Consider the following 12,440-nt stretch of genomic DNA (forward strand, 5'->3'; position numbering starts at 1 on the left):
GGCAACACCACCGATACTTGAGACTCACCTAGCGTTCGCTGGCCTTTGTATGCCTGCGCATGCTTCTGTCGTCCACTATTTGTGGCGCTGTGGCTGTGCCCACGAAGAATTAGTAGAAGTTTCGGGTCGGTAAACACTATGTTAGCAAGTTAATTTTCTCATTCCCAGTGTTAGTTCATTGATGAAAGTCATGGAAGCAGCATGGGAGCAGCAAGAACTCTGTACTTGAATTCGACTGTCCCTTTGAAGCGCTATGCCATACGTCACCTGAAAATCCTTCTTTCGACTCCTGAATTTGTGCCTGTGAAGCAAAAGTATTCCGATCCGAGTTGTTGGCCAGGGAAATGATGCTCTTACTGCTGAACGCAATTTGGTTGTCTCAGCAATGACAACAGACAAGCTCGCTCTTACCACTGCCGTAGCGTGGTACTGTACGCTGGCATCTCCTCTCCGGCCTCGTCAGGCGCTTGAGTCTTCGCGCTTTGAGTCTTCAACTGCCTCAAACACGAGCTGATCTCTGACCGTAGCAAAGCCGTTGAAGACTCGTTCAATGATATCGTCTGGGAGATATTGGAAGTACTTTTTCTCCTCGTCGCTCGCACCACGTCGATCCCAGAACGCCGAAATTTGATCGACGAAGATCTGACAAAGCCATGAATCCATAGGGACGTTGTAGGAGACGCGGGCAACTGTCGCAAGACGTGGACACTTGGATTCCCAGGTGCGGAATCTTTCCTCAAAAAGGCAATGGATACCCGAAGCGAGCAGAGGCATGTCGTACCTCTTTGCGAAAACATAGGCGCTTGACAGCAGGAAATCCCAGGTCGTCTCGACTTCGTCTCCGTCTTCGTCCTCTCTCATTTGCACCTTCCACTTTTGCTCAGAGTTTGGACCCGGTAACTCATGAGTGTAAGCCCAGTGCATGATAATCTCGAAGACCTGTTCATCTGTATCATCGAGGACAATCTCTTTGGTTTTGCCCTCCTTAAACTCGCTGTTAAGAGCCATCTTGAACACGGAGGACTCGCAGCAGATGATGTGATCGTGGATGTAGTAAATCGACTCGCTGAGACCGACCTTAAAGGTCACGATCTTTTGGCAGCCTCGTCTTGAAAACTGTTAGTAAGCGAGTGCCTTAGATGCTGAAGATACTTACGCCGCATTTGGAAGATTGGACTTCATGCTGACGATTATGGGTCCATGGAAATGTTTTGATGCGCAGTCTTTGTGCTATGACCGTGCCCACTTTGCCGGAATACGAGAATCGAATGAGCTGGAGAGACCTCGAAGATGGTTAGAGCAAGAAATCTTTGAGGATGAAGTGACCGCTTACTTCGAAATGCGACCCTTGTTCTGTCGAGAAGCTTTCCAGGCGAGGGAGAAGACCGATCGTGAAAGCCTTAAGGACAGAGCTGGCGAGATGAAGCCCTCAAAGACTTTTCCTGAACTGATGGAAAGACGAAAGCGAGGTGGCGCAATCAACGGCACTGCTGCGCCCAGGCGGCTGTCAATCAAGTGTCAGGACTGGACCTCACAAGGAAAAGTGGTGCTCTGCCATCGAGGTGTCTTCAGAGGGAATGATGTGGACGTGGAAAGATGGTAGGCGAAGAGTGAAGGGCATTCAGGGGCCCCGCGCGCCCACACATACACACACTAGTCCAATTCAGAATTGCAACGACGAGTCAGCGGGCTTCGAGATTAATCTTCTACTTACTTGTCTTTTCAGCATAGCGTGTAGCTAAATGCAGGACGTGGTGAGCATGCCAGTAGGTAGTTTCCCCTAACATCACAAGCACAGTGGGAGCAAGATTCAGAAAGCTTTTGTTTCTTGAGAGCTGCTTCAGCATCAGTTTTATTGGAGCTATTGCATCCGCCTGCTGAATAGCCCTCATATTCCTCCTGCACTGTGACCGTAGCCGACGCCATTTGAATTGTTGTATGGAGTTTGAATGAGAGCGATCTTTCAAGATTGACCCGTTCGAGACCTTCAACTCCAACGGGAAGCTTTGCAAAATCGGAATCCAGATTCTTGATGCAGACTGGAAGCAAATCCAATGCCAATTTAGGTGTGGCGATCAATCCTGGGCTCTCAAAATTTCGGCAACTCGTTGACTTCTGAAGAAGTCTCTTTAAACTTGAAACCGGTGTGAAGACTACCAGCGCACGCGTCTTGCGCCGGACTTTCCGGATCGGGCCTGTTCCATTTCCTGTCGGATTCGTGCCATCTGTACCAAAGCCATGTGCGTGAAGCTGGGTGGCATCTGCAGGTTCTCAAATAGCGCTGTGTCCGTATCGGTGCCTGCGCTTGGGTGCCAGTTCTTGGCGAAGGCGAGCGCAAAGGTTTTGCAAAGAGAGGACTGATCGTACGGGACATTTTCGAAGACGCGAATGATTGTGGTGTTGTACGGGTAAGATGACGGCTGGGGAATATCCTCTGAGTCGTACTCGAAGCGCTTTTCAAAGGCGGAATTGATGTCTTTGCGGAGGTCGCAGATGTCGTACAAGTGCGCGAAGACGTAGGCATTGCTCATGAGGTAATCCCATTTGAGCTCAAGGGTGTTTCCTTCTTCGTCCGTCTTCAAATCTGAAGGTCCCCATTTGACAACCTGTTCTTTCTTCTCTGCACCGAAGCCTGTCTTTCGGAATCGAGGAAGCTGACTGGTATAAAGCCAATGCATCACAACCTTGAAGACCCCTACTTCCGTCTCTTCAAGAACGATCGTTCTTTCTTTGCCTTCTTTGAACTCGCTGTTCAAAGCCTTGTCAAAGACTGGCGACCGGGCACACACGACACTCTTGTGGATCGAAAACTCCTTGTGATCTGGGCCAACTATAAAAGTGACGAGCCTCTGATCATCATCACTGCATTATTCCCATTAGCTTAGTGAAAACTTACCAACAGGGATACGTACGAAGCGTCAGGTGGATCTTGTGCCATGCTGCTACCTAGGTCTCTCCGAGAAAAATCCTGTGTTGTAGAAGGACTCTTGCAAACAGAGAGAAAATGGCGACTCTGGTTCCTGCGAGTGAAAAGCAGCCAGTCCTTCTGGCAAGCAAGAACTCCAATTGGAGTTTTTTAATCAGCTTGGCCACAACGCTCAAAGGGCAGCCAAAACGGAAGAGCAAGCCTGGAATCCAACAGATGAGCCGATGGGATTTTGATCAGTCAGAGTGTTGGGGTCAAGTACTTGACTGAGTAGTGAGCGAAAGAGGCGGAGGATGAGGCTCCGGGAGTGTGTCCTTGCGCTATTGGTATCGCCGCGCACTCGAGGAGATTGTCTGCTGAGCTCTGAACGTCCGAAGCCTTCAAATGATGACAGAGATCTCACTCAAGATGCACCGGGTAGAGTCGGTCGATGTAGGTGAAGAAGGGTGGAGAGGATGCGATGTGGTGATTTGCTGCAGCTGGAAATTTAGGAACCCGCAGCGACGCTAGTCCGCATCAGAACAGCCGAACGAGACGCTCTTTCCCGAGGTTCACCTCCAACACAATTTTTGCAAACGAATAGAGGATTTGGATTGTTTCATTTGTCAGCTGTCGTTCTGACACAGCTTCCCGTTGGAAAATGCGATCCTCAGACTCCTGTTTCGTAACCCAATCCGAACCAACACCCAAAAGACTCACAACTCCACCAACTCCGAGCCACGATACTTCAGCCACCCAGAAAGCGCGCTTCTTCGCCGCTCAACTTCTGCTCCATGGCACTCCCCGATTATAATCCAAACAGACACAACTCCACTTCGAAACATCCTCTCCACAGAACTCCACGATTACAACTCTTCACCTGCTCTGCTCCCACATCGCTCCTGGAATCAACGTCTACAACGAAATCAAGGACAAAAAGCGTTGCAAAAACCACTGGTTGGGGCTGAGATGGTCCGGCTCCCTGATCTCCATCGGAGCCGCGACATTCCTAGTATTTGCCGCTGCCTCCCTCCATCTTCTCCGCGGAGGAGGAAGGACAACGGTGCCGGGCAAGACGCCGCCGTTGGCTTGCTTCTTTTGCTGGACGCTTCGATAGCATTCGGTGACTTTTTGGAGGAAGGACAAAGGGAGGCAGTCGAACAGTAGCGCCTCTCTTCCCTCCTCTGTCCGGGACCAGTTCTCTACGAACTCCATAGCAAAGAGTTCAGAGAGGGGGTAGTTTGGAGCCTCCCGAATCAACCAGAAGAGGGTGTCCTTGATAAGTAGCGCGTCAAAGTTGTTTTCCTCGTCTCTGGATCGGGCCAGAATCCAGGCATATGCTCTGTAGATGTCCCTGGCAAACTGATGGCAGCCGAATTCCATGGCGAACATGTAGGCGCGGCTCATAAGGTCGTCCCAGATGATTTCGATCGGTTCGTTTTCTTGGCGGCACAGGGCCAAGAGGTGCTCGTCTTGAAGCTGGGGCAACTCGCCGGTTGACATCCATGTGTTGAAGAGCTGGAACGCGTCGGGTTCCACATTTTTGACCACAAGAGGTTCGAAGCGTGGATCGTTCTGATCGCGGATGAGGTGTTGAAAGACGGTGGAGTGGTAAACGAGATTCCACTTTTCGACATGGAACTCTTGATTGTTCGTGCCGACGAGGAGCTTGACATCGACACCCTTGCTAGAGAAGACTCAGCTTGAAGTCCTTCATCCAGGGGAAGATTGCTTACCAGTCACCGAAGAGCATCCTAATCGGCTTGGGTTCCGACTTCGTAGTCTCAGGGGTTTTGACTTCCTCGCTGGATGATGGTCAGTCATATCAATTTCCATCAGGAGCAGATTGACTTACATGGCATAGGAGATGATCTCTCCATTCTTCAGGGGGCTTGAAGCGGCCTTGTTCGTCGACGTCGTTGTCATTCTCGACATTTTGTTGATGGCGGCGACCCTCTTTTGCGCGAAGGCCTTCTCGATTGCAAGTCGCCGTTTGAAGAGTACGCCGGCGTAGTTGATTGGTGGTGCTTCTCTCATACGGCGTTCGCGGGTGACCCTCGCGAGGAGAGCTTCCATGTCGACGAGTTCGTAACGGGGCGTCGAGACGATTTGCCGGGCCGACATCTTGATGTTTTGTCGTAAAGTCTGGCTTGAAGGCAGTTTGTTTTGGTAAGGGGTTGAAGTTAGGTGGTCGGTAACTTTGGTAAGGTTGACTTCGCTTGTTGGAGTGCTGTGGCGACTGTTTGAACTTTGAGTTTTGCTGAAGCTGATCAGATAACGAGCGAAGAGGAGTGGGAATTTCTGTGGGATTTCTGTCTTTCAGAGGCGGGAAGAGCTGGCCTTTTAAAGGACAATTGCACTTTCGCCCAGCCAGAGAAGAGTCAGAGAACTGGACGGCTGTCCCAGTAACGACCAGCTAAGCGATAGGTATTCCCACTGGATGAGGGTTCCAAACATGTTGAATGTGAGTCAACTTCATCGACTCGAGTAGTTTCAACGTTTCTCCCGATGCTGGCCGAGCGTGCCATGCTGATTTCCGGCTACCAACGTGGCCCACCAGGGCGATTTGATGGTTGAACCCCACCACGCAACCCAACAAGTCCATTCGCATCACGGGTAAAGAATCAGATCTTGCGCAGTCGTACCTCTGGATGGGCTGAGGCTGTGGTAATTACCTATTCCGGAAATAAGCGAGCCGTCTCAGTGTTGACATCCAGATTTCCCCTGAAACACTCATAGGTCTTCCCATCAAGTTTCCAATCGCCATCAGTTGCTCGGTTTCCAAATCGCCTCTCCTGCTCTTGTCTTCGCTCGTCGCGATGCTGCGAGAAAGCGAAGAACCAAAAATCGCGCATTCAGGGGCTGTCAACTGGGTCGCTCATCGTTAGTGCTCCGCTCTTGCTCGCGACCCATGACTTGAGATTTTCGGTACCGACCCTTGGAGAGCATGAGCAAGATACTGATGCTTCGCCTCAAGATGGGCATGCTTGACCAAGGATGGATGGTGTTCGAGGTTGAACTGGTCCGAGCAATTTTTTAGTGCCGAGTAAACCAAGTCCATGAGACCGTCGAAGACTTTCATTGGATGTTGATGAGAAGATCAAAGTCTGGGGAAGTACCAATGGACCCCAGAGGCGCAGCGCGGGTCCGTGTGCCCGTTGTCGCTGTCCCGGGAGGTCTCCGGATAACGCACGGGGAGGCTTGGTTTCCATGGCAAGCTGCACATCGGCCATCGCACAACCAAGGGACGATGGTATCAACTCTTTCGGCTTTCAGTAAGCGAGAAGTTACCATGATCGACCTAAATGATCATTCCGATCCGAAAATCGAGGACAGACGCAGTTCGGCAAGTGCTGCGCCACAAGACCAACATCTAGGGGCTTCATGTCACGCATGGGAAAGTCCCGGAATCCGCCTGTCTTTGGAGAAGATGTTTGCCCCTTGGTTGTATCCGAAAAACTTGTATGATCGCGAGCCATACGCTGAAATGTCACTCACCGGGAGGCTTCGACGCTACTGCGGACTTGGCACGGACTTCATTGCACATCACTCGATTGAGTCACTCAATCATTTGCTCCAACAAGTTCAATTAGTGGCAAAATATGTCTCGATTGTCCCCTAGCGCTTATCCACGAAGTCTTCCGTATCTGCTCGTGTCCTTCTGTACATGGCACTGTCCACGAGACCTCAATGCTACCAATGTTTCTAATTCTATCAAGTGTACAGTAGCCAAATCATCAAATCAAAATGTCTAAGGATACAGGCTTTAATGGCTCCTTCGCCATGTCACTCGTGTGCCGTTGATGCCCTGACGCGAATCAAGCCACCGACTTCTTTCTCGTGCAGAATGCCAGCATGTCTTGTTCTATGAAAGGAGTGCAAATGGTGTTAGTGTCGGCCAAAAGATGAAAACAGATCGGACAAATAACCAACGCAAGTCGTGCTGATCTTCGACTACATCAGTTGCACGCACTTGGCGCTGTTACGCGAATGATACCATGCTCATCTTCGACGTAGATAGTCCCATTGGCCAGGACATCTTGCTCGATGTTTGCTTCCATCCCGAACGGTACACGGAAAGCACCTTCTCCATCGAAGAAAAATAGGATAGCGTTCGCGATCTCTCTGGCAAGGGTCACGCCTCTGGGGACGCTGTTGAAGATTCTGGCAAGTACCTTATGGGCCGGGGCAAGACCCAAGATCCTAGTTTCAATTGAGACCCCTGTACCAATATAAATCTGAGCGCCAACTGACGAAGAGAGAGCCAAATTGCAATGGAGGGAACGGGGCGGGGCGAGTCCAAAAAGTGTTTGCTAGACCATAGAAAACCTTCCGCCGGTAGTAACGTAGTATTCCTCCAAGCTGGTAAACGTCGGCCCCGGATGAGTCAATTCAGAATAAGCCAAACTCAATTTCTGTGTATATTGTGTTTACTAAGATACTTCTAGATCTTATAGCAGCGGAGCGCGCGCACCGCTAGTAATTTCTTCAAAAACCTATCAAGTGTGATTCACTTTGGGAAGCTGTGGAAATATTTGAGCCATCCATCGACGGAGTTCTCGACCTCCGGGAAGTGCACGTTGAAGAATGCCTTGCGAAGATCTTCTGCGAATTTGTCGATCATAAAAGTGTGAGCGAAGATCATTGCTTTGCTTATGATGAATTCCCATGCAGTTCCAATAATATGATGCTCAATCTCATTCAATAGCCTGGCAAGTGTGACTCGGGTCGGCATACCGTGGAAAAACTTGACAGCACCATCAACGTTGCTCTCTACCTTGGGGAAGTGTACTTTGAAGAAAGCTTTCCGTAGAGCTGCAGCAAAGCCACCGATCATGTAGGTCTCGTCGGAGACCATAGCGGTGCTGATTATAAGGTCCCAATCGGACTCAGTGGCACGAGACTTGCTCGCAATATTCTCCGGCTTCTGATTGATCCTAGCGCCTGGGAGGCGGCTAATGGCCATCCAAACCGAAAAGACGCGGAAATCGTGACGGTTGACCTCTGGGAGATGGACGACTTGTGTGTGAGCCTCCATAAAGTGGCCATTGAGGGCGTTCTTGAAGAATAGCGAGGTGTCGCACAATGCAAGTTGGTCCTCAAAGAAGACCTCAAGTTCGTGGGACCTGCCGACTACAACCCGAGGTTTGGGACTAGGTCCATGTCAGTCCATGCTTAAGAGAAGGTATTGTACCACTTGTCGTTGCAGTTCCTTGATGATAATTGGACTGTCTGCACTCTGGATGGCAGGAGCATCCTGCATGCCTACAGTACGCTGCGGCGGGCCGATGTTGTTTATATACGAGTCGACGGAACCTGCGGCCAAGACCAGAGGGTTGGATTGCGGAACATTGTGCTCATCAGGGTTGCATTCGAGTTTTTCCTGGCAAAGGCTATACCAGCCGCTGTGAAGGACGTAAAAAATTCTTACAAGAGGGACTTATGTAGGCAAGCCAGGGGTTTCTTCTTGAGAAGGCAGAGCGATATGTCAACACTGACGATCTCAAAGCTGTATACCTATCATCATGGAGGCTAGAAGTGAGATTTCAAGGAGGACGAAAAGCATGTATTAGGCAGTCGATGCGCTCTAAGCTGATGACGCAAGACCGTATCTTCGATCGAGAGCCGCGTAACAATATAAGATCAAAAGGCGATTGAAGAAGAAGGGAGCAATTTTCCAATAGACTGCAATGGGCGGGAGGCAGCCTAAATAGTTTTCGCAAGGTCCAATAGCTCAGAGGCCACCGAACCTTTTCCAGTGCCCCCCGAAAACGTACCAAACCGAAACCTGGGAACGCAACGCCTTACACCGTGTTTCTGCCGGACACTACATTTCTGCCGGCGGAGGTCTCTCTGCGTCTTCTGCCTTTGACAAGTCGACTCGGAGCAAGCCATACTCGTCCCTTGCGTATATTGTGCCGTTTTCTAGTACATCCCTTTGGATATCTAGCGGAAGCAAGAATGGGGTTCGGAAGGGGACGTCGTCATCGAAAAAAGCAAGGATTGCGTTCGCAATCTTCCTCGCAAGTGCTGCGCCGCTGGGAACGCCGTCAAATATCCTTGCCATGGTTGTGTGAGTCGGAAAGCTGTGCCAGTATCGCAGAGCACTATCGACATTATTCTCGAGCTTAGGGAAGTGGACGGTGAAGAACGCTTTGCGCAACGCTTCGGCGAAGCTGCCAATCATGTGCAACTCTGCAAACACCATGGCACTGCTGATTAGAAAGTCCCAATGATTTTCATCCGTCGGATCCTTTGCGTAGGGGTTGGGTCTTTGGAAGTTTTTGGGGTCCGGTAGCTTGCCAGTCACCGTCCAATTGAGAAACAAGCTGAAGACGTCGGGATGAAGTCCAGGGAGATGAATAGCCTGAGTGAGCGACTCCAGGAAGGGACCATTCAAAGCCTTTTCAAAAAATGGAGATGTACGGCAGAGGATGGCCTTGAACACATGGAAAGTCTTGGAGCTGGACGCCTCGCCTGCGACAACGCGAACTTGAAGGCCATTGTTGTTCATGTTGGACTCCCGGTAAAATTTGCGGCCGAAGAACAAGAAATGTTTTAGGAGTGACGGTTCCGCGGAGAAGTGTGCCGAGGAGAAAATTCTCAGAAAAGAGGACTCCCGGAGAAACTTATTTGAGAGCAAGGAACTCGCAGAGACTGAGGGAGCGTGGATTCAATCGCTGTTGGGAAGGTATCGGTCGGAGTTCGCCGGAGACTCTCTTCTTCCAGAGTCTTTCGTTACGACTGTGGACTTGGAGTAAATCACCAAAGAGGGCACCAAGGGGATCGTCGGGGTATAAGGCCAGATTCAAGGTCACGGCCTGGGTCGCTATCGCCTGCGAACCCTGAGGTAGCCAGACTGGTCGGGAAGGGTGGGTTGGTCGAGGAAAAGAGGAAGAGGAGAACAGGCGTGCTGTGTAATCGACGTGATAATCGAGTCCCGAGTGCTTGCGCCACACCCTAATGTCGACAGGTAAAGTGGGTTGTGTTGTTCTGGAGAGGTGGTCGGTAGATGGGTGAGTCAATTAGAGGAAGGGCCAAGAGAGGCAGTCGAACAGTAGCGCCTCTCTTCCCTCTGTCCGAGACCAGTTCTCGATGAACTCGATGGCAAAGAGTCCAGAAAGAGGGTAATTCGGAGCCTCCCGAATCAACCAGAAAAGGGTTCCCTTGATGAGGAGAGCGTCGAAGTCGTTGTCCTCGTCTCTTGATCGGGCCTTAATCCAGGCGTATGCTCTGTAGATCAGAAAAGGGTGTTCTTGATCAGGAGAGCGTCGAAGTTGTGGCCGGAGGTGCTTTCGGAAGCACAGTAATATGAAAAAGGTTCGCGCGAACAGAATACTTGATGTACTCAACGACGGGATATGAGTGTGAGAAAGAGGGAGAGGGAGAGGGAGAGGGGGAGAGAGAGAGGGGGAGCTGGAGGGTTGCCGTGCGGAAGGCGCCAACGAACGAAAAGCCGCGTCGCGTCGCAGTGGGCAATGATGTCACTCATGTGTCCAGCCTGCCCGAGGTCTGGTACTGTCAGGGTAGTCGCGTCCGCCGCACTGTGCAGTGGTAATTCTGGCACGTCGAGTCAAACAGTACAAAATCCGGCTTACTCGCTCCTCAAAGGCTAAAGGCAGAGCCCGTGATGCCTCCCTGGTCTCGTCTCTCGGAGTGCATTTGAGGTCTGCTATCCCCGAAATTTGCATCCTGTCCGTCATAATTCGCAGATAAGCTGGTGGTCCATCTGCTAGCCGGGTGGTAGTGTTAGATAGAGAGACATTGGAGAAGCTCAAAAGCATACATTTCAAAGCAAAAGGCAGGACTTTATAGGCCGTCTTTGGGAAAGAAAACCCGCGCAAGCCCAACCAAACAGACAACTTTTGGAGCTTTCTCTAGGACATCGGGAGAAATTCAAAAACTTGATTGACAGAGAAACTCTTGACAGAAAGCTGAAAACGTCTTACTTTCATTGCTTCAAACTCTCCTTCTGGCTACTGGTGTTGCCTTTCTCATCATACCAACCCAGAAGGCGTGCCAGATAGTCGCCAAACAGGCCGAGAGCAATGCCGCCGCCTGTAAACCAGCACCCATGTCTGAACCACCACCAGCAGTTTCCAACCTCCTTCAGCTTGACTTTCCAGATCATCGTGCCCAGCGTTGCCACAGCGCTTCCACAGCTACCAATGTAAAAGAGTGGGCCGGCACCGACGGCAGCACCAGCGGCACCAAGCAGGGCTACCTGCACAGCGGCCAGGCCAGAGAGCACGGTCTTGGTATTTCTCTCGTGCGCAAGAGCAATCGACTTGATGCCGGCTTTGACATCATCCTTGATGTCCATGTGCGCGTAAATCATGTCGTAGAGGACTGTCCAGGCAATATTGCTTATGTACAAACATGCCGCAGCTTTCAAAGCAGCCGTGTCCGATAGCAAGTCGATGCCCAGTGCAGGAAACCCCATGATGGCGCCCCAAGAAAAGGTGAGACCGAGGACGAATTGCGGGTAGTAGGTGACGCGCTTGGCGAGCGGATAGGTAGCAACGAGTGCCAAAGAAGGAACGCCGTAGTAGAGGCAATCGAAAGGAAACTGGAGCAACACCGCCAGGCCAGTGAGCAGTTGGCCACCGGTGAAGACGATTGCTTGCTTGGGGGTGACAGCGCCGCGGGCAATCGGTCGGAGCCGTGTCCTTGCGACATGCGGATCCAAGTTCCGATCCCACAGGTCGTTGATGGTGCAGCCAGCGCCACGCATGACGAGAGCGCCAGTCAGGAAAAGAAGAGTGGTGCCGACGATAGTTGAAGGCGGCGTTATAGGCGTTGCATGAATACCAGCAAGAAGTGTGCTGAAGAGACAAGGAAAGAAAAGATAATACGTTCCCACGGGCTTGTCGAGGCGGACTAGCTCGGCATAAGGCACAACAGCCGTGGGGAGGTGAGCGAGGAGTCCGCTTCTCGGCGGTTGATACGCTGGAGGCGGTGCATCATTTTGCGTCGCATGCTGAGTTTGAAACTGTTGCAAACGACCATTGCTCGCAGTACAGAAAACTCGTGATGATGCGTCTCGCCTATCATGGTGCTTCGATCCTGGGGTTGAGCGGCAAGGAGAGCTTAATCCACGGCAAAGAGTCATTTGCCAATCCAGAGGTCTTCGTGAGACAATGCCCATTTGCCGGCCAGCAAATCGCACCATGCCCAAGCGTCCTCTGCATTTGGAGATTGAAGAAGAAATCATGATGGAGACAGAAAAGGAAAATTTGAAAATGCGTTCCTGGACGTTGAAAAAATCAGAGCTCCTCCTACGGTTGACTATTCCAGAGCATTTCAAAGGAGTCGGATCGTTTCGATTGATGAGCCTGGTCTCCGAGCCGACCGTTTGCCCAACCGTCGTCGAATTGACGTGGTGTCGATGTGATGTTGAGAGGAAAATGTCGTGGCCTCGACGGCAAAGCCGCTAACGCGGGCTTTCTGAGAGGTGGTCCGTGCACGCGGAACGACGCGACTTGCCCGCTGCCCGCGTCTCCACCACCATCTTTCTTCATCGACTTCTTTACAA

The 12,440-nt window shown here is 51.1% G+C and overlaps 6 protein-coding genes across 6 annotated transcripts; all 6 read right to left on the reverse strand.

Annotated features, from left to right (window-relative positions):
• Positions 1-459: 459 nt before the first annotated feature.
• On the reverse strand, positions 460-1,182 carry BKA78DRAFT_300518 (uncharacterized protein; the record flags this gene model as incomplete). Its single annotated transcript, XM_066887213.1, has 2 exons — positions 460-1,108; positions 1,157-1,182. The coding sequence occupies 2 exons, from the start codon at positions 1,180-1,182 to the stop codon at positions 460-462; spliced, it is 675 nt and encodes a 224-aa protein (XP_066738753.1).
• Positions 1,183-2,034: 852 nt separating this feature from the next.
• BKA78DRAFT_384027 (uncharacterized protein) lies at positions 2,035-2,938 on the reverse strand (the record flags this gene model as incomplete). The annotated part of the gene is made up of 2 exons (XM_066893085.1): positions 2,035-2,862; positions 2,913-2,938. The coding sequence occupies 2 exons, from the start codon at positions 2,936-2,938 to the stop codon at positions 2,154-2,156; spliced, it is 735 nt and encodes a 244-aa protein (XP_066738754.1). The 3' UTR covers positions 2,035-2,153.
• Positions 2,939-3,820: 882 nt separating this feature from the next.
• BKA78DRAFT_357662 (uncharacterized protein) lies at positions 3,821-5,029 on the reverse strand (the record flags this gene model as incomplete). The annotated part of the gene is made up of 3 exons (XM_066892256.1): positions 3,821-4,592; positions 4,642-4,710; positions 4,761-5,029. 3 exons carry the CDS (start codon positions 5,027-5,029, stop codon positions 3,821-3,823), a joined length of 1,110 nt encoding a protein of 369 aa, XP_066738755.1.
• A 2,386-nt stretch (positions 5,030-7,415) lies between these two features.
• On the reverse strand, positions 7,416-7,943 carry BKA78DRAFT_300521 (uncharacterized protein; the record flags this gene model as incomplete). Its single annotated transcript, XM_066887214.1, has 1 exon — positions 7,416-7,943. One exon carries the CDS (start codon positions 7,941-7,943, stop codon positions 7,416-7,418), a length of 528 nt encoding a protein of 175 aa, XP_066738756.1.
• A 570-nt stretch (positions 7,944-8,513) lies between these two features.
• BKA78DRAFT_363568 (uncharacterized protein) lies at positions 8,514-9,626 on the reverse strand. Its single transcript, XM_066892492.1, has one exon. It carries the CDS (start codon positions 9,417-9,419, stop codon positions 8,733-8,735), a length of 687 nt encoding a protein of 228 aa, XP_066738757.1. The 5' UTR covers positions 9,420-9,626; the 3' UTR covers positions 8,514-8,732.
• Positions 9,627-10,685: 1,059 nt separating this feature from the next.
• Positions 10,686-12,307, reverse strand: BKA78DRAFT_328271 (UbiA prenyltransferase family-domain-containing protein). The gene has a single exon (XM_066889585.1). The coding sequence runs from the start codon at positions 12,117-12,119 to the stop codon at positions 10,857-10,859; it is 1,263 nt and encodes a 420-aa protein (XP_066738758.1). The 5' UTR covers positions 12,120-12,307; the 3' UTR covers positions 10,686-10,856.
• Between the last annotated feature and the right edge of the window lie 133 nt (positions 12,308-12,440).

The sequence above is a fragment of the Phyllosticta capitalensis genome (genome assembly GCF_038381095.1).
Source record: "Phyllosticta capitalensis strain CBS 128856 chromosome Unknown BKA78scaffold_13, whole genome shotgun sequence".
NCBI classification, from domain to species: domain Eukaryota; kingdom Fungi; phylum Ascomycota; class Dothideomycetes; order Botryosphaeriales; family Phyllostictaceae; genus Phyllosticta; species Phyllosticta capitalensis.